General features: G+C 40.1%; 1 protein-coding gene across 1 annotated transcript; it reads right to left on the bottom strand.

Moving 5' to 3' along the window:
* Positions 1-16,718: 16,718 nt before the first annotated feature.
* LOC143637575 (receptor-like protein EIX2) lies at positions 16,719-20,028 on the bottom strand. Its single transcript, XM_077104935.1, has one exon. The coding sequence runs from the start codon at positions 19,878-19,880 to the stop codon at positions 16,719-16,721; it is 3,162 nt and encodes a 1,053-aa protein (XP_076961050.1). The 5' UTR covers positions 19,881-20,028.
* Between the last annotated feature and the right edge of the window lie 543 nt (positions 20,029-20,571).

The following is a 20,571-nucleotide window of genomic DNA, read 5'->3' as shown; positions in this document are numbered from 1 at the left end:
AATTAAACTATATTACAAAAACCATAAATCCACTTAATTACAAATTATTTACTTAGCAATATGCATTTTATAAAAACTTAAACATAAAAGTTGTGAAGTAACATAAAAATATACTATAAAAACTCATGTATTATTTCGGTTATTAGAAAATTGGTATCGGGTATAACCGGGTATGGGGTATAGGGTATGACCGGGTCCAGGTATTTACGGGTATAAATCGGGTACGGTTTCGGGTACGGGTATTGACCTCAAAATGCATACCCTACGGGTAGGGTCGGTTTCATAATATAACGAAGGACTGATAATCTGATATAACGAAGGACCCTCCATACATTATAAAATATAAAAGTCGTGACACACGCGTTTAATGACCTTTGACTTTTGTGTCACTAATATAAGTTTTTAATTGTATATCATATTTGCTTGATATACATTTTTGATGACATTTATTATTTTTTTGTGTTACTAATATAGAGTTTCTTTTATGAGAATTTACGTATGCCACATTTTTTCGTTACCTATTGTTAGTAAAATTTAAAATATGTATGCCACTAAAATGTTCATGGTACGAAAAATTTCATCACACGTGTTTTCCCCCAAAATATTTTTCCAAAATTGTCACACCCGGCCCTGAGCGGCGGAAACAGCCGGGCGCGCGCGAGTGGGGATTGATACTTAAGCACGGGCCATTGCAAAACATTCAAAGATTTTTATTGCGCATGAGAAGTTTAATACAAATACATTACATTGTTTAAGGATTACATAAAAACATCCAAGTACAAAAACTGAAGATTTTCTCGCCATATCCCCTTGCGCGGCGGGTAACCGTGCGCATCGAGGGGATAAAACCAAAATCTTCCAAAAAGCTTGTTTTAGATGTTCAGCGTGTGGTGCTCTAAGTGCGACTCCATGCGCTACCTAGTTATCTCCTGAAAGACACGTAAAAACATTTGAATCAGTATAAACTGAGTGAGTTCACAAGTTTTAGTAACTTGATAAATCGTATTGCATCATAATCTTGATACAAATCATTCTGAAACATAATTCTGGTAGCATCATTAAACACATGCTTGGTAAAACATAGTTATATCAACATATTCTGATAAAATCGTTCCGCGGGTTACGCGCGAACATTTCTGGGAACTGTGCTCGTCTGTGTAAGTGGCGCTGCCACTACGAGCTAAAATAACGTAATACCGTCCCGCGGGTTACGCGCAGACACTTCTGGAAAACTGTGCTCGTCTGTGTAAGTGACGCTGCCACTACGAGCGATTATATGCTGTAATACCGTCCCGCGGGTTACGCGCGGACGTTGTGCCGGAAAACAAGGCGCTCGTCTGCGTAAGAGGAGCGACCTCTACGAACGGGCTCAAACCCATAGTACTGCCCCGTGCTAGGCACTCGTCTGTGTAAGAGGTGCGACCCCTACGAGTGGGCGGATCAAACCAGCAGTCCCTACCCTTAGAGTTCCAATGGTAAAGTGATCACTTACTCGAATCTGGTGCACTATCATCGAAAAACCATAGATAACTGTTCGCATTGCTCATCATGAAACATAACTTAAACACGTAATCGTTTGCTTAGCTTGTAAATATACCATGATAAAACATTATTTAAATACGTGTCCCTCGCCCCGAAAGCAGTTTAAAATGGTGAAAATAGTGAAAATAGGGGCTGTGAGACTCACCTGTGGTTCTTGTTAAGGGATTAATCGAGATTCGGGTTTTCTTGGTGTTGGCCTCGGAATCGAAGGTCTAGAATACGATTAAATAACAAATATATATATTAAGATCAAGATATAAGGGTTGGAAAGTAGATCTCAAGGTTATAATCTCGGCTTACCTAGTAACAGGATCGAAGCTGGAAACAACGGATGCTTGGGAAAGGATTAGTGCAAGTTTGTAGTTCTTTGAAGTGTGTTTTGGGTGATAATTTAGGCTACAAATTTATAGGCAAACTCAAGGGAACATAATCCCTTGCTTTAGGGAATTGTAATCTTTTGAAATGATGATAAAGTATGGAAATTATTATTATTTATTAAAAAGAGTAGAAAAGTAGATTAAAGATTCTGATTTGATATGGACAGGACATGCAGGGCTGTGGTTGGTGAGAGTGGGTGGCTGGCAGTTGACTTTTACAGTTTGCTTTTTCAGTGCTTTAGACAGTGTACAGTAAAAAGTAGAAGTTTTCTGAAACACGCTACCGCCCTCTTTTGGGCGGGGACAATTTCCTTAAATCTGATTATTTTGACTAAGTGTTCTGCGCGTATAACTTGGTGCGCATAGCTTCCTGCGTGTAGAACATTTCTTTGCTGCGGGTAGGTGCGTAACCTTCTCGCAGTTAGGGACATTTGAGTTTCATTTGTAGATTCTCCAGGTGGTTTTGGTATTTCAACATAGTGATCAGTCATGTTGAAGTCAATTCCATCCTGGAGCTTCAGACAAACTAGCTCTCAACGTTCCCGCCATGCGGGTAGGTTAGTTCCCTTCCGCACGCGCATAAACGATGTAGGATGCACCCGCCTTAGCATCATGCGGGATGGTCAACCCATAGACAACATATCGTTTAAGTTACATGAAAACATAAGGCCAAAACGTTCACGCATGGCGCATATAACATATGCTCACGCTGGTTCTTAACATGGTGCGCTCGCGCAGGGCGCACATAACACATGCACGCGCTGACTAACATGGCGCGCTCGCGCAGGGCAAACATAAATGTCCGCGCTGATTCTAACATATTCTCGCGCCGGGCGCACATAATGTGCCCGCGCTGATTCTTAACATAGCGCGCTCGCGCAGGGCGCACATAACAAATGCACACGCTGACTAACATGGCGCGCATAATATTTACAATCACCTAATTATTAGGTTGATTACTTAGTTTAAGGGGTTGGGAATTTACCGGGTGTCACATTCTCCCCTCGTTAAACGAATTTCGTCCCGAAATTTAGGAGACGTTGCTGGCAGAAGCCATATTCTGAAAGAGGTGTGGGTATTTTATGCGCATCTGATCTTCTCTTTCCCAAGTGAATTCAGGCCCACGCCTTGAGTTCCATTGAACTTTTACCAACTTGATTCTGCTTCTGCGCAACCTTTGTTCTTTCCAATCGGTTACTGCTATAGGCTCTTCTACGAAGTGCAGCTGTTTGTCAATATGAATTTCTTCCACCGGTAAAATCAACGTTTCGTCAGATAAACATTTCTTGAGGTTGGATACATGAAACGTATCATGAACTCCACTGAGTTCGGCGGGTAGACGGAGTTTATAAGCAACTGGACCGATCCTCTCCAGGATCTCAAAAGGTCCAATGTAGCGCGGATTTAGCTTTCCTCGCTTACCGAAACGGGGGACTCCCTTCCATGGAGAGACTTTCAAAAGTACTTTATCCCCTACTTGAAACTCCAACGGTTTCCTTCTCATATCAGCATAACTTTTCTGTCTGTCGCGTGCTGCCTTAAGGCGATCCCTTATCTGAAAAATCTTGTCTGTTGTTTCTTGGATCACTTCTGGACCAGTCATTTGCTTGTCGCCCACTTCAACCCAACACAGTGGGGATCTACACTTGCGCCCATATAAAGCTTCGAACGGCGCAGCCTTAATGCTTGTGTGATAACTGTTATTGTAAGAAAATTCAACCAACGGGAGGTGGGTATCCCAACTACCTCCAAAATCGATCGCGCACGCGCGCAGCATATCTTCCAATGTCTGGATTGTTCGCTCGCTTTGCCCATCCGTTTGAGGATGATAAGCTGTACTCATATCAAGGCGAGTACCTAGAGCTCCTTGTAACGATCTCCAAAACCTTGATGTAAACCGACTATCTCGATCAGAAATGATGGACACTGGGACTCCATGTTTTGAAACTACTTCTCGAATATATAGTCGGGCTAGCTTTTCCATTTTATCAGTTTCTTTAATCGGCAGGAAGTGTGCTGACTTAGTTAACCGATCCACAATAACCCATATTGTGTCATAACCCCCAGGTGTCCTTGGCAGTTTGGTGATGAAGTCCATAGAGATTTGTTCCCACTTCCACATGGGAATTTCTGGCTGTTGAAGCAACCCCGATGGTTTCTGGTATTCAGCCTTTACTTTTGAACACGTCAGGCACTTACTGACATACATCGCGATGGCGCCTTTAAGATTGGGCCACCAATACAGCGTTTTAACATCTTGGTACATCTTGTCTGCGCCAGGATGTACGGAATACCGCGTCTTGTGAGCTTCGTTTAATACCTGCTCGCGCAATCCTCCCTTGAGAGGGACCCATATGCGGTTGGCAAAATATCGAGTGTTGTTCCCTTTAAGTTCCAAATTCTTAACCATACCCCCAAGGCATTCGTTTTTAACAAACTCTGGTTTCAAGGCTTCTTGCTGAGCGTCTCGGATGCGGGTAGAGAGATCTGCGTGAATGGTCAACCTTAGAGCCTTGACTCGTAGCGTTTTTATTTGCTCCTTTCTGCTTAGCGCGTCTGCTACCACATTCGCTTTCCCCGGATGATACTTGATCTCGCAATCATAATCATTCAACAATTCAACCCATCTTCGTTGCCTCATGTTTAATTCCTTCTGATCGAATATATGTTGGAGGCTCTTATGATCCGTAAAGATTACACATTTCGTACCGTAGAGGTAATGGCGCCAAATCTTTAGCGCGAAGACAACAGCTCCAAGTTCTAAATCATGCGTTGTGTAGTTCTTCTCATTGGTCTTAAGTTGGCGCGAGGCATACGCTATAACTTTGTCTCGCTGCATAAGGACACATCCGAGTCCTTGATGTGAAGCGTCGCAGTAAACAACGATGTCATCTGTCCCCTCGGGCAGGGATAAGATTGGCGCACTACATAACTTCTGTTTCAACATTTGAAATGCCGCTTCCTGATTCTTGCCCCAAATAAACGCCTTGTCTTTCTGAGTTAGCGCGGTCAGAGGTAGAGCTATCTTGGAGAAGTTCTCAATGAAGCGTCGATAGTAGCCAGCTAGTCCAAGGAATTGCCTCACCTCAGTTGGGGTTTTTGGCGCTTCCCAGTTTTCGATGGCCTTGACTTTGGAAGGATCAACGTGAATTCCTTTCTCGTTTACAACGTGACCGAGGAAGTGAACTTCTCTAAGCCAAAATTCGCACTTGGAAAACTTCGCATACAACTTTTCTTTCCTTAACAATTCTAAAATCATTCTCAGGTGTTGCTCATGCTCGGCCTTGGTTCGAGAGTAAATCAAAATATCATCTATAAACACAATCACAAACTTGTCCAAGTATGGTTTGCACACACGGTTCATCAGATCCATGAATATAGCCGGCGCATTAGTTAGCCCGAAAGGCATCACTAAGAACTCATAATGGCCATATCTGGTTCGGAAGGCTGTCTTTGGCGCGTCTTCCTCATGGACCCTAAGTTGGTGGTATCCTGACCGTAGATCTATCTTCGAATAATAACTGGATCCCTGCAACTGGTCAAACAAGTCGTCAATCCTCGGTAAGGGGTACCGATTTTTGACTGTCAGCTTGTTCAGCTCCCTGTAGTCAATACACATTCTGAACGAACCATCTTTCTTCTTTACAAACAGTACTGGAGCTCCCCAAGGTGAAAAGCTTGGGCGTATGAAACCCTTATCCAATAGTTCCTGTAACTGATTGGATAGCTCTTGCATCTCAGATGGAGCTAAGCGATAAGGCGCTCGAGCTACTGGCGCAGCTCCTGGGACCAAATTAATACGAAACTCGACTTGTCGCGGCGGCGGTAACCCGGGCAAATCTTCAGGAAAAACTTCTGGAAATTCGCGCACTACTGGTAAGTCTTCAATTCTTCGCTCATCTCCTTTCTTTACTACATGCGCCAGGAAGGCGTAGCACCCTTTCCTTAGGCACTTACGCGCCTTTAGGCATGAAATCAGTTTCGTCGCAATTCCCCTTCTTTCCCCTTGAATCATCAAAGTTTCTCCGTTCAACAGTGGAATTCGAACCTGCTTCTCATGACAAACAATCTCCGCGAGATTCTCGACCAACCAATCCATACCTACCACAATATCGAAACTTCCCAAATCTATTGGCAACAAGTTTATATTGAACTCATGACCTCCCATGACTAACACACATTGCTCCGTCCTTTCATTCGCGCATAACTGCCTACCATTGGCTAGTTCTATAGTATAAGGTTTGTCTAGCCTACTGGTCGCTAAGCCCAGGGAGTTTTTAAACTCATGGGATATAAAACTTAGGTCAGCGCCAGTATCAAATAAGACAGATGCATAATGACCGTTAAGCAAAAACGTACCGGTTACCACATTCGGCTCTTCCTTTGCTTCACCCGCGCCGATCACAAAAGCTCTCCCGCGAGCTTGGTTTCCTTTCTGTGGGCAATCCCGACTGAAGTGTCCAGGCTTCCCGCATGCGTAGCAGTTGTCATTGGCTCCAGCTTCTTTAGCACGGCAATTCACCGTCTTGTGTCCTGGTCTGCCACATTTGGCGCACGTGACGTTCGCGCATTCGCCTTCGTGGTGATACTTGCATTTGTTGCACCATGGGTAAGGCCCGCTGTATCCTTTCCTTGATGGTTCCGCGGCTTGAATCGCGTAAACCCTTGTGCTTTCCTGCTTCTTGGGCGGTGGCTGCTTGAAGTCTGATCCTCGGTGGGAGTTCCATTTCCTCTTGGAGTCAGAGGTTCGCTGCTCGTTCAAGCGGGTGGTCAACATACCCGCACGAACCGTATCCCTTGTAAGGGTGATGGCTCGCGCAACCGCCTCGTCAAAGGTCGGAGGTGCGGCGGCGTTGAGCGGGACCCTAACAACAGGAGGTAACCCAAAGATGTACCTCTCGATTTTCTTTTCTTCTGTGTTTGCCATGTCTGGCACCAGCTGGCAAAGCTCGTTGAAACGATTGGTGTAGGCATCGATATCTGTTCCTACCATGGTGTGGTTCCAGAATTCTTGTTGCAAGCTCTGAATTTCTGCGCGAGAGCAGAACTTTCTCATCAACATTTCTTTCAATTCTTCCCAGGTCTTGTGAAGAGCAACTTCTCGCCCCAAAGTCTTTACTTGGAGCTTCCACCAAGATGAAGCTGCTTCTTGGAACATGCAGGTCGCGTAAAGGACCTTCTGGTTTTCACTACATCCGCTGATGGAGAGAACTGTCTCCATCTTGTCAATCCAATTGTAGAGCCCAATGGCTCCTTCGGTGCCTTTGAACGGCCAAGGCCTACAGGCCATGAATGTTTTATAGGAGCAACCTTTGTCCAAGGCTCCTGATTCGGGTTCTGGGGTCTCGTTCTCTTGGCGACCCTGACTAGATTCGGCCTTGCTGGCCTCATGCGTTGCAATCGCCTGCGCGATTATTTCTGCGAGCTCCTCGGGTGTCATGGTAATTCCCTTGGCTCTGGTTGGAGGCATTCTTTCATAAAAAGAAAATACAACAAACTTAGCGCATGTACTCAGAGCACATAATGTTCTTATCTCTAGACACTGTGACCCGTGTTCCTAAGTGCGTGTGTGATTTTTCTTTTGAAAATATTCTTTGAAAAATATTTCATGCGATTCCCCAAAGGTTATAGTCTAGGTTAAAAACTTCTTTTCCTAGTTCGCTATAACCAGTGCTCTGATACCAATCTGTCACACCCGGCCCTGAGCGGCGGAAACAGCCGGGCGCGCGCGAGTGGGGATTGATACTTAAGCACGGGCCATTGCAAAACATTCAAAGATTTTTATTGCGCATGAGAAGTTTAATACAAATACATTACATTGTTTAAGGATTACATAAAAACATCCAAGTACAAAAACTGAAGATTTTCTCGCCATATCCCCTTGCGCGGCGGGTAACCGTGCGCATCGAGGGGATAAAACCAAAATCTTCCAAAAAGCTTGTTTTAGATGTTCAGCGTGTGGTGCTCTAAGTGCGACTCCATGCGCTACCTAGTTATCTCCTGAAAGACACGTAAAAACATTTGAATCAGTATAAACTGAGTGAGTTCACAAGTTTTAGTAACTTGATAAATCGTATTGCATCATAATCTTGATACAAATCATTCTGAAACATAATTCTGGTAGCATCATTAAACACATGCTTGGTAAAACATAGTTATATCAACATATTCTGATAAAATCGTTCCGCGGGTTACGCGCGAACATTTCTGGGAACTGTGCTCGTCTGTGTAAGTGGCGCTGCCACTACGAGCTAAAATAACGTAATACCGTCCCGCGGGTTACGCGCAGACACTTCTGGAAAACTGTGCTCGTCTGTGTAAGTGACGCTGCCACTACGAGCGATTATATGCTGTAATACCGTCCCGCGGGTTACGCGCGGACGTTGTGCCGGAAAACAAGGCGCTCGTCTGCGTAAGAGGAGCGACCTCTACGAACGGGCTCAAACCCATAGTACTGCCCCGTGCTAGGCACTCGTCTGTGTAAGAGGTGCGACCCCTACGAGTGGGCGGATCAAACCAGCAGTCCCTACCCTTAGAGTTCCAATGGTAAAGTGATCACTTACTCGAATCTGGTGCACTATCATCGAAAAACCATAGATAACTGTTCGCATTGCTCATCATGAAACATAACTTAAACACGTAATCGTTTGCTTAGCTTGTAAATATACCATGATAAAACATTATTTAAATACGTGTCCCTCGCCCCGAAAGCAGTTTAAAATGGTGAAAATAGTGAAAATAGGGGCTGTGAGACTCACCTGTGGTTCTTGTTAAGGGATTAATCGAGATTCGGGTTTTCTTGGTGTTGGCCTCGGAATCGAAGGTCTAGAATACGATTAAATAACAAATATATATATTAAGATCAAGATATAAGGGTTGGAAAGTAGATCTCAAGGTTATAATCTCGGCTTACCTAGTAACAGGATCGGAGCTGGAAACAACGGATGCTTGGGAAAGGATTAGTGCAAGTTTGTAGTTCTTTGAAGTGTGTTTTGGGTGATAATTTAGGCTACAAATTTATAGGCAAACTCAAGGGAACATAATCCCTTGCTTTAGGGAATTGTAATCTTTTGAAATGATGATAAAGTATGGAAATTATTATTATTTATTAAAAAGAGTAGAAAAGTAGATTAAAGATTCTGATTTGATATGGACAGGACATGCAGGGCTGTGGTTGGTGAGAGTGGGTGGCTGGCAGTTGACTTTTACAGTTTGCTTTTTCAGTGCTTTAGACAGTGTACAGTAAAAAGTAGAAGTTTTCTGAAACACGCTACCGCCCTCTTTTGGGCGGGGACAATTTCCTTAAATCTGATTATTTTGACTAAGTGTTCTGCGCGTATAACTTGGTGCGCATAGCTTCCTGCGTGTAGAACATTTCTTTGCTGCGGGTAGGTGCGTAACCTTCTCGCAGTTAGGGACATTTGAATTTCATTTGTAGATTCTCCAGGTGGTTTTGGTATTTCAACATAGTGATCAGTCATGTTGAAGTCAATTCCATCCTGGAGCTTCAGACAAACTAGCTCTCAACGTTCCCGCCATGCGGGTAGGTTAGTTCCCTTCCGCACGCGCATAAACGATGTAGGATGCACCCGCCTTAGCATCATGCGGGATGGTCAACCCATAGACAACATATCGTTTAAGTTACATGAAAACATAAGGCCAAAACGTTCACGCATGGCGCATATAACATATGCTCACGCTGGTTCTTAACATGGTGCGCTCGCGCAGGGCGCACATAACACATGCACGCGCTGACTAACATGGCGCGCTCGCGCAGGGCAAACATAAATGTCCGCGCTGATTCTAACATATTCTCGCGCCGGGCGCACATAATGTGCCCGCGCTGATTCTTAACATAGCGCGCTCGCGCAGGGCGCACATAACAAATGCACGCGCTGACTAACATGGCGCGCATAATATTTACAATCACCTAATTATTAGGTTGATTACTTAGTTTAAGGGGTTGGGAATTTACCGGGTGTCACAAAAATAATTTAAAACTTCCTCCAAGTTTTATATTCAAATCTTCCTAATTTTTCCCCAAATTAATTTCCCTCTTCTAGAAATTAATTTTTTATCCAATCTAATTTCCTTCTCGAACAAATTAATTCCAATCCTACTAATGGATGTTACAGCTCAACAAATCGATATCAAACTTGTATTGTATGATCTTAATTTTATGTATCATCAATCTGCAATTGAGATTTGAGATGCATTCGTGGTATAACTTTTAACATTGTTTTATGGTTATTGGTTTTTCTTTTGGGGTTGTCTTTTGCGCGAGTGTTCCCTTTTCTTGTGTTTTCAGATTTGAAGTCATGGTGAGTGGCAGGTTGCTCATTTCAAAATTAGGGCATAAAGTCAGATGTTGCTTGGAGCAATGAAAAAAGAAGCCTTGGTTCTACATGCATTCGATTTTGCAAAATGACCGCTACTTGACATTCATGTGGTTAGTTTCTGCCCTAATTGAAGCCTTGAAAGGAATTAATAGGTCAAATATTGTTTCTGGTTCAGTTATTCTTTGCTAAATACTTATTTCATTGCACCAATGGAACTCTAAAAAAATGATATCATTGCTTATTCTTGTTGTGTGTAAATCTGCAATTTTGTGATTTAATAGCCAATATGTGATCTTTTTAAAGGCTGGGTAATTGAGATCGAGGGATTTTCAAAGGATTCAAATAGAATATATGGTTCAGAACCAGAACCGAACCACATCGAATTAAGCTATAATTTAGATCCTATAGCCAAACGCCCAAACCTATTGTTTTGTATGTGGTTCTGAATGGTCGGTAATGTCGCTCTTGCGAGTTTGGGGGTTCAGAAACAGGATTTGCACAGCCCTACCAACGGGTATACTTGCACCTTTTATACTCACTTTGTCTTTGGAGTTGTAAATAATTGTTGTCTGAACTATCCCCCCTTGGATCTTTGTCAATTAACATATTTCAATGATAAACTCTATTCATTCTTTTAGTTTAGTTGTGATGTTTTGGGCGATTTCTTTGCCTTTGGTGGCAATTTTTGGCTTTATTATTTTTGTTCCAAGCCGGATAGGAGGATTTAGACCAATGAAATTTAAAAAGATGAAATATATAGGAATTTAGTTTTTTCAAATGAATAGCAACCTGCAACATTAGTACTAGTGTTGCGAACGAACCGAGCGACTCGCAAGCTACTTAAGCTCGGATTGATAAAAGCTTGAGCCAAGCTGAGCTTTTTCGAGCTTGAGCCTTGTGCATTTTTAAGTTCTACATCTTTTCAACTTTTATGTATTAATTTAGCACTACACATCCGAGCTCGAGCCGAACTTAGGCTCGTTTAAGTTTTTTTTTAGAATATATAAAATGAATTAAAAACATATATAACTAAATAATAAATAATAAATGAGACGAGCTCGAGCCAAGCCTAGGCTTGAAAAACAACTCACAAGTCGAGCCTAGGCTTGAAAAAACAACTCACGAGTCGAGCCCAAGCTTGAAAAAACAACTCATGAGCTGAGCTCGTTCCTAGTCAAGCCCGGGCTCAACTCAGCTCGCTTACACCTTACATTACCACTTACAGATGATCAAGTAAAGAAATTATAGTGATATTTACTTCTTTTGTTGTATACTAACCTACTGTACTATTATATCTTCTATAAAATGCATAACTTTAACAATTGCTATAAATTCTTGGAAAAATTAAATCTAGTAAATATTTATAAAATGTATATATTATTGCAACCCTTATTCTTAATTCTGCTTTCAGTATTTATTGCTTTATGTCAATCTGTCTTTCAAGGTTTCACTTAGATTTGATTGATGCTTTTATCAAATAAATTAATAAATGTTTTTACAGGAAGTGAAAGGTGGGTATGAAAACAAATATGGAGGTTGGAAATAAAGAATGAATCATAAGAAAATACAGCGAGGGAATGTCGAGGATGAGTTTGATGCTTCTGTTAATTTTAGTATAGCAATGTATGTCTTGAATTTGTTTCAAAAATGCAATAAAGTAGATCTTTTATAAAATTTAATTACATGCTAATGATGCAGGAAAGATGAAGCAAGACAACCACGTTCAAGGAAAGTACCGCATCTAGGCATCTAGCAAGATCAAATTTTACCAGATGGTGACTTCTCACAGCTTTAAATTATAAATGACTTAGTTTAGGTTGTCTTTTTTACATGAGCACATTTATTTTGTGATGAAGGTATGAGAGGGAAGGTGAACGAAATATTATGTCCCCATGGACGTATTTGCGAGTATAGTGGATTCGTTGAAGGAACCTCCCCTGTTGACAATCCTAGAAACGAGGGTGGGTGAAGCTTATGTAAGTCTTGTTATCTTTTAAATGTATGTTTCTAGTTTCGTAGCTAGTTATATAATGTTAATATACTAATTTTTTATGTTCTTATCTTAAGAATCATACAACGAAGTGGTTATAAAGAAGTATGGAGACGACACTAACTTACATCTAGAATTTGCAATGGAATTATGGTCGAGCATCACAGGGTGGAAGGAAAAAGGCCGGTTGCATGGGACTAGCAACTCGCCGACTTGTTCTTATCCATCGGGGAGAAGTGATAAGGTTTGTATTTTCTTTTAGAAAAAAAAATTGACATAGAGTTTGGTCTATTTTTGGCAAACTGTGATTTGGTCTTCTTTTATTATTATATATAGAAAATTAAAAAATAATTGACGTGGTATTAAGGATGATGGCACATTTAATATATAGTTACATATGCAAGTATGCAACAGTTGAAAGAAAAAGCAGCTGAGCTGGAATGGGAAAGATAGTTAAGTTGAAACAAGAAAAGGTAGAGAAATATTCTATGTTGGAGAAAATTGAAGAAAATGCGAGATTGTATGCTGAAATAAACGAGAATCTTCAATTGTCACGCAGCCAACTACAAAAGTTTCCACCAAGTTAAGATTATATGGGTTTATGTTGGTAAACTAAATTTCGTTTTTTTGTTGTATTACATAATCGGATGATTTAGATCTTTCTTGTATTACATTTTTCTTGTATTGCATTTGAATATTTTATTCTATTTGATTTGGATATTTATCTTTGGTATGATATTTTATAAATTTGAATCGAATGTTTATAGGTAAAAAGTGGAAAAGAATATAAAAAAGAAATTTTTTTGAAAACATTCATACAAAATCTATAGCTATATATGTAGCTAACCTTATATGATCTGTAGCGAATTTAGGCAAATTTCTATAGCTACATTCGTTGCAAAAATCATACAAATAGGTAAATTTCATTGCTAAACTGGTAGCAAAAAGCATAGCTAATTTGTAGCTAAAAGATTTGTAGTTATGTAGTAATAAAATCATAGCAAAATTTTGTAGCTAAAAAAAACGTAGCAAAATTCTGTAGCTAGCGATTGGTATCTAAAAATCCGTAGCAAACAATTTTATAGCAAAATCTGTAGCTAATATAGCTATAATAACGACAACTTTTTCTGTATCTAAATTCGTTGCAAAATTGTGATTCCGTAGCAACAAACCGTTGCAAATAAGTTAGCTACGAGACTTGTACCTACGGATCATATTCGTAGCAAATCCGTAGCAAATAGGGTGTTAGCTACGGTTTTGCTACGGATTTGACCATAGCAATTGCCTATTTTTGTAGTGGTGGATTTGTTGTTGGCGATGCTCGTCTATCAAACCGACAACTATAAAAATATGTGTTTTTTATAAAAATACTTCATTATTGTTATTATTGGGTGGGGTTGGGTGGGGTTGGGTGTTTCCTCAGTATTATATAGGTAAACATTGACGGAATGTGACAATCGATAATATGTCGCCGATACTCATTTATTTAATAGTGCAATCGATCTAAATCATGGGAAACTTTAGTTATTAAGATTGTTGATGAATGCGCTCTTCAACAAAATCATGCTTACAAAAAGAGCATTTTTTCCAAAGGGCTTCTAGCATAGCGTCATTAAGATGTTTATATATGCTGGTATTCACACGCCGGTGAATATAGAGGTAACAAAATTGATAAGGCGGTCAATGTTGGATATGTGTTTTAGTTATAGCAAGTTGGGTTATATCTATCATATAGTTACAATTCCAGTTGTAGTCTAACACGTCTAGGTAAGTCTATATATACCGAGCAATGGAATTAGTTGTAATCAAGTTTTTGACTTGGTTTCTGGTTAATAAACGCTCAAGGGTTATCCAAAATATGTGTTTGTTCATGTTTGGTTTTGATATCAAACACACCACTTGAGACAATTGGTTTATCCTTGAAACAAACCAGGATCCAAGGCATATCGGCTATACAACCGAACAACACGAAAAACAATTATAAGCCGAGATGTTACTTTTTATGAACATGAGATTAGGAAGTGGTCAAAATTGTACAAAACCAAAGAGAATACATGATTAGAACATGGGATGTTTTTCTTCATTTGGAACGTTTTAATATATATGGGCGGACGGGTTATCACCTACCCCTCCAAGACTGAAAATAGCAGCTTCACCTAACATGACATCGATTTGTTGTCTAGCACGAGCAACCTAACTGAGCATGGGGTTGATCCGTTGAGCAACCTGGCAATTCGTGCATAAGGTGGATCAATAGAGCAACGAATGCATCCTCGGCTTCAATCTCTAGCTCATCGGCAACTCAAGTGATTCAACGACTATGTTTAGGCTTTTATTTTTGCATTTTGGTTTCCATTTATGTCTTTTGGTTCCCATTGGGCTTCCATTTATGCCTTTGAGCTTCCATTTATGTCTTTTGGCTACCATTTATTCGTTGGCCTTCCATTTATGCGTTTTGGACTCCGTTAATGTGTTTTGACATTCATTTATGTGTTTTGGCCTCCATTCATGCGTTTTGAGCTCCATTTATGCGTTTTGGCTCCCATTTATCCCTTTGACATCCATTTATGCGTTTTGACCGACATTTGTGCATTTTGACGTCTTTTTATGTGTTTTGCCCTCAATTTATGCGTTTTGACACCCATTTAAGCGCTTTGAAGTGGGTTTTCTAGGTGAAATAAATTGTGGATGAATCAATATATAAACACAAAGCAAGATTAGTGGCGAAAGTTTACTTGCAACAACCCGGAGTCGATAATGAAGATGCTTTCACCTTGGTCACACGAATTGAAACTGTTCAATGACTGATAACCATCACCGCTAAGTAGGGTTGTGGACTACACCATCTAGATGTTAGTTTATATATACCAAGCAATGGTATGTGTTACCATCAAGTTTTTAGTTAGTTGTCGCCATTAATAAACATTTGGGAATTATCCAAAATTCTTGTTTGTTAACTAGTTTTGTCTTAATATATCAAATTCACCCCTTGAATATAGTGATATCCCTCCCAAGTGGTTAAGGTTCTAGTCTCATGGTCGGTGATGAAGCTTGGACTGAAGCCGAGCTGAAACTGTATACAAAATTTCACAAACAGGAGGGGGCTCAAATTTTCAGCCGAAAAATGCTAAACTTACACTACGTATAAAAATTTTCGACAGAAAACGGGTAAATTTACCCTACTGCGCAAAAAAACAAGGGGACGGAGCCACCCCGAGCCTTAATGAAGCTTCGCCCTTGCTCATGGTGGACAAACGTTAGGAACTTCAGATCTTGAAGTAGGAATAGGTTGTGTGAATTAGTCTTTATAAAAAACATAAATTGAAATAAAAACATAATGATAGGATTATGAGATATATAACTCGCTATTAGATTAACACGGGGAATTTATCAAGAATTAGAGAGAAATTTGCTTTTATACATATACAATTGTTTACCAATGGAGGTTTATGCCCTATATATACTAATTCAACGAAAGGGTGTGATACACCCATTGAAAAGTTGTGATGGTTAGGTGTGTTACAAGGGTAACCGCCACCACCTTATATTACTACTAATAATACAATAGAAATACCAACTTATGTTCATTCTACTAATTGCTTAACTTAGGATAAAAATCAAAAATTATGCTAACAATAGCGGCATACAAAACATACAGTTTATCTACGACGGCTGGAATCATGATGAATCATGATACAACATTACTAACATACTGAAAGAAACCGATTTCATTTTAACATGAACAGAGGTTTGCATTACAAGAACTTGATTAACTGATGATAACAGAACTGATTATGATGAACCAACTAACAGGTGAATAAACAAGACTGAGATTGATGGGGTGAAAGAGGCCCTTAGCTTTAGGACTACATTGTGTATATATAACATGATGTTCTTTCCCTTTACATATACACACATATATATAGTGTTAAGAAACTAATAGAATATTTATACAACTTGCATCCCCTGATCTAGATCTAGTATAATATATGCATATAATATAACCCATATGTTTTAGAGTGAACTACGGTTTTCGTTCTTGTGATTAGTCCAAATATGCAGTTTTAGTCCAATAGTTTTAAATTTGCGATTTTTGTCCATGTGGTTTCATTTCACTTGCAATTAAACCCGAACTCATAATCCCGTTATGTCTGGTCGTTAAACCCATTAGCGTGCTCTTCACGTGAGGGGCAATTTTATCATTTTTCCCCAAATACACCCCAGCCCTCACGTGAGGGGGCTTGCAAATTATGACTGGGGTTTAATTGGGGAGAAAAAGAATAAAATTGCACCTCATGTAAGGGGCACGTTGATGGGTTTAACGACCAGACTTAACGGGGTTAATGAATTCGGGTTTAGTTGCAAGTGAAATGAAACCACGGGGACGAAAATCGCAAATTTGAAACTATTGAACTAAAACCGCAGATTTGAACAAACTAAAGGGACGAAAATTGTAGTTTACTCTATGTTTTATTTTGAACAAAGTTTTCTCCATAACCCAAAATATGTAAATCTCCATACTTTGTTCACCATCAAAGGTCCAACAACGACCCAGAACCCGATAACGAATCCAAGCAACAAGCATACTATTAACACCCAGTCAAGTTCATTTGATTCATCACTGTTCACCTCGCCTTTCGGCCCATTGACATGTGTTTCTAATTCACATACTTTCTGAAGAGGAGTTCCACAGAGTCTATTCCCAATAAAGCTGGACTCGTTAAAGCTCTGGATCTGAGTGCTTGTTGGGATTCTACCGGTCAGGCGATTGTATGATACATTCAACCAGTTCAAGAAAGTCAAATTCGATATGCTCCATGGAATTTGTCCCTGGAGTATGTTGGAAGACAAATCTAGAGACTCAAGTAATCGCATGTCACCAATGTTTTCCGGAATTCTTCCTGTCAGCTGATTTATTGATAGATTCAAATAACGTAATCCCACGAGGTTCATCAACTCATTAGGAATGTGCCCCGAAAACATGTTGCTTGAAAGGTCTAGTGTTGTCACCAGATAAAGTATGGTACTATATGAGCTCTCTCTTCCCTTGGTCACCAATGATGCACTTCCCAAAACTTGGTTCTGGTCAAATTCATCGTAAAGAATGATAGGACTTGAGCGTTCTTTTCCGGACATTATATTAAAGTTGTGGAAACATATCGGTATGTTCCCTGAAAGATTGTTATCAGCAAGGTCTAAGATCTGGATTGAAGTGAGGCCACATAGTTCATTTGGAAACTTTCCAGAGAGCTTGTTAGAACGAAGACTTAGAAGTTTCAACCTTGAAGTTTTCCTCCGGTTTGGGGTCAGGGTAAATCCAGTGAGTTTGTTGTCAGCGAGATCGATGATCAGCAAGCTCTTTGAACTCATCATTGACAGAGGTATGATACCAGAAAGATTGTTATTTCTTATGTTTAAAGATCTATGCAAAGATAGTTCTCCAACAGACTTTGGGATTCCACCAGATAATCTATTGTTTTCAAAGTTTACGACTTCTAGAGAATCCCATGTACCCCAACAATCTGGAATAACACCAGACAGGTTATTATCAGCAAGATTAAGAACTTTTAACAGTCTTGATTCTTGAATTCTAGGACACAAGAATTGCTCTAGAGACTCTGAAAGGTGATTATTTGAAAGATCAAGAAAAGTCAAGTCAGGTCTGTTGAAAGAGGCGGGTAATGGACCCTCGAAACGGTTGTCACTCAGATCTACTACTGCATTCGCTGAGAGGAAACTGAGATCGTGTGGCAACTTTCCTCGGATTTTATTGTGAGAAGTGTTCAAGAATTCTATGCCTGAGAATGTAGTCCAAAACCAATCTGGCATAATGTCTGAAATATTTGTGTTTGATATATCCAGCTCTGTCAAGTTTCTCTGAAACCGAAGCCATGAAGGAATATTTGGCCCTAAATCCCAAGAGCCTATTCTCAACACTTGCAACTGGAAAGGCGGAACCCATTTTCGATCATTTGGATGCAGTGTTAACTTGTTGTTCTCAGCCCTTAAAGTTTTGAGTGCCGTGAGATTTGAGAAGTGGCGTACACTGACCGAACCATTCAACAGATTGTTATAAACACTGAAGAAGGTCAATTTCTGAAGGCTCCCTAAGCTTTCAGGTAGACTTTCTGTGAGTTGGTTGTTTGAAAGATCTAACCTATCCAACAATGAAAGTCTACCTATTGAATTTGGAATTGTACCGGTGATTAAGTTGGCGTTTAGTACCAACGTCTTAAGATTCGTCAAAGATCCTATGGAATCTGGAATTTGACCGGATATGAAGTTGAACCCAAGATCAAAGGTTATCAGATTCTTTAGATATCCAATATTTTGAGGTACAGAGCCAATAAGATTATTGCCCCAAAATCCTAAAATCTCCAACTTAGATGATTTACATTCACAGAAGTTTTGAAGAAACTCAAATACACTTCCAAACAAAAGGTTAGATTGAAGATCAATGAACTTCAAGTTGCAATGATTAGCCAGTGAATTAGGTAACTTCTCATTGATTCTATTATTCGACAAGTCAAGGCTAACAAGGGAGCTCATGTTCTGAAGGTCATGGAGAATTGGATTTGTAAGACCACAGGTACTCATATCTAGAGATACAAGATTTGTTAAGCGAGTCATCCCCTTAAACACCGATGAATCATTCACAAAATCATTACTAGAAACATAAAGAAACCTTAGGGATGTTAATTTATGAAAAGCAGGGTGGACTCCGGGGACTAGATTTTGGAAAAAGCAGTTGGTGAGATCCAAGGAAATGAGGCTAGTTAAATTGAAGATCCATCCGGGCATCAAACTTGAATCAAAAGAGTTGAAGGAAAGATCAAGGGTGGCAAGCGATGTCAAATTAAAGGTGTTTAGATGACGAGGGATTTGTGAAAGTGAACAAAAAGACAAACGTAGTTCTAACAGTGAAGGGAAGCGAGTCATCACCTGTAGCCAGTTGAGTTCATTGCTAAGGTCATAGCCGCTTAAATCAAGGTGCCGCAACGCATGAAGATTCGTCAACCAGTGAAGATTCTTCACAGGGAAACTACTTTGCCACAAGCCATACCGGAGATCAAGAACACGCAACATCGTCAGATTCCCTAGTTGCGGAGGGACCTGTCCATCAAATTGAGATGTTGAGAGATTAAGATATCTCAGATTCCGAAGAGTTGCAATGAAACTTGGAATTGAAATCCCTCCAAAGTCATTGCAGCTCAAATCCAAGTAGTCGAGCTGCTTCAAGGACATCAAGGAAGGATTTATGTTGCCTCCCAACATCTGTTTTGATGCTGCTTCAAGTTCAGCATCCGTGTCGTAAGGACCGTGACAATGACCATGAAGCCCATCATTAGGTCCACCTAGGTGAAGCTCTTGGACATGACCCGTAACGTTATTGCAAACCACACCAGCCCATTTGCAACAGTCCTCGTTGTGGCGACTCCAAGAAGAGAGCCTATTGGCACCGTCTATCAAATCAATTTTGAACTGCAGAAGTGCTGCTCTCTCACTATTGATGCATAAAACATGAGTTGAGTTTTCATCGCACCGATAGCTAGAAAAACATAGTGCAAAAACAGTCAGAAACAATAGGATATATGAGGGAGAATATGAAGAAATAAGCATAAATGTTTTCATTTCAGTATGCTTGATGGCTGACTGTAGGTGTGTGCTTCATTTTGCTGCATATATAGAGTCAATATACCAAGATAGTTGACATAAAGTTTACCAATTAAGTTGACAATGTCCCTCTTGCATTCACACATTCAGTGGCAGGCCCAACATTTTATTAATTCCACCAAGATGGTTTTTTTTTATGCTCAGATGTCTCTTAACTCGACATCCGGATTTTTGGTTCCGGTTTGTCACATAAGTAACAAGAATTCTTTGTTACAACTATAAATGTGAGAGCTAGAATGAGATATGTGAGTTAATCATGACCACGAAAAGTAAATAAATACTGTTCAATAAAACTGTAAAAAAGAATAAATTAAATACTTGAATGAAATTGATACCTTTTCTTTTCGGTTTGTTTCTCAAATGCAACATGTATTGATTTATAATTCCTAAGTAAGTTGAAAATCGAAGAATATGTTGACTTTCGAAAATCTAAGTAGTTGGTCAAAAAATCATGACACACATCACATATAAGAATAAGGTATATTGGTTTATATTAATCCTAACTTATCGCCGTTTGGTTACTGCCGGTCCCAACTAACGAATTAGCTCCTGACGGTCTCAACTTTTACTGTACTTGTTCACAACGGTCCGCGACTAACAGAATTCTAACGTCGTTAGTTGCAGATCATCGGAAAAACGTTTTTGCCCG

Source organism: Bidens hawaiensis, unplaced genomic scaffold (assembly GCF_021521415.1).
Source record: "Bidens hawaiensis isolate Kalapana, Puna unplaced genomic scaffold, B.hawaiensis_p1.1 tig00008374_1, whole genome shotgun sequence".
Classification (NCBI taxonomy): domain Eukaryota; kingdom Viridiplantae; phylum Streptophyta; class Magnoliopsida; order Asterales; family Asteraceae; genus Bidens; species Bidens hawaiensis.
The sequence above is the reverse complement of the archived record's forward strand: the minus strand, read 5'-3'. Positions and strand labels throughout refer to the sequence as shown.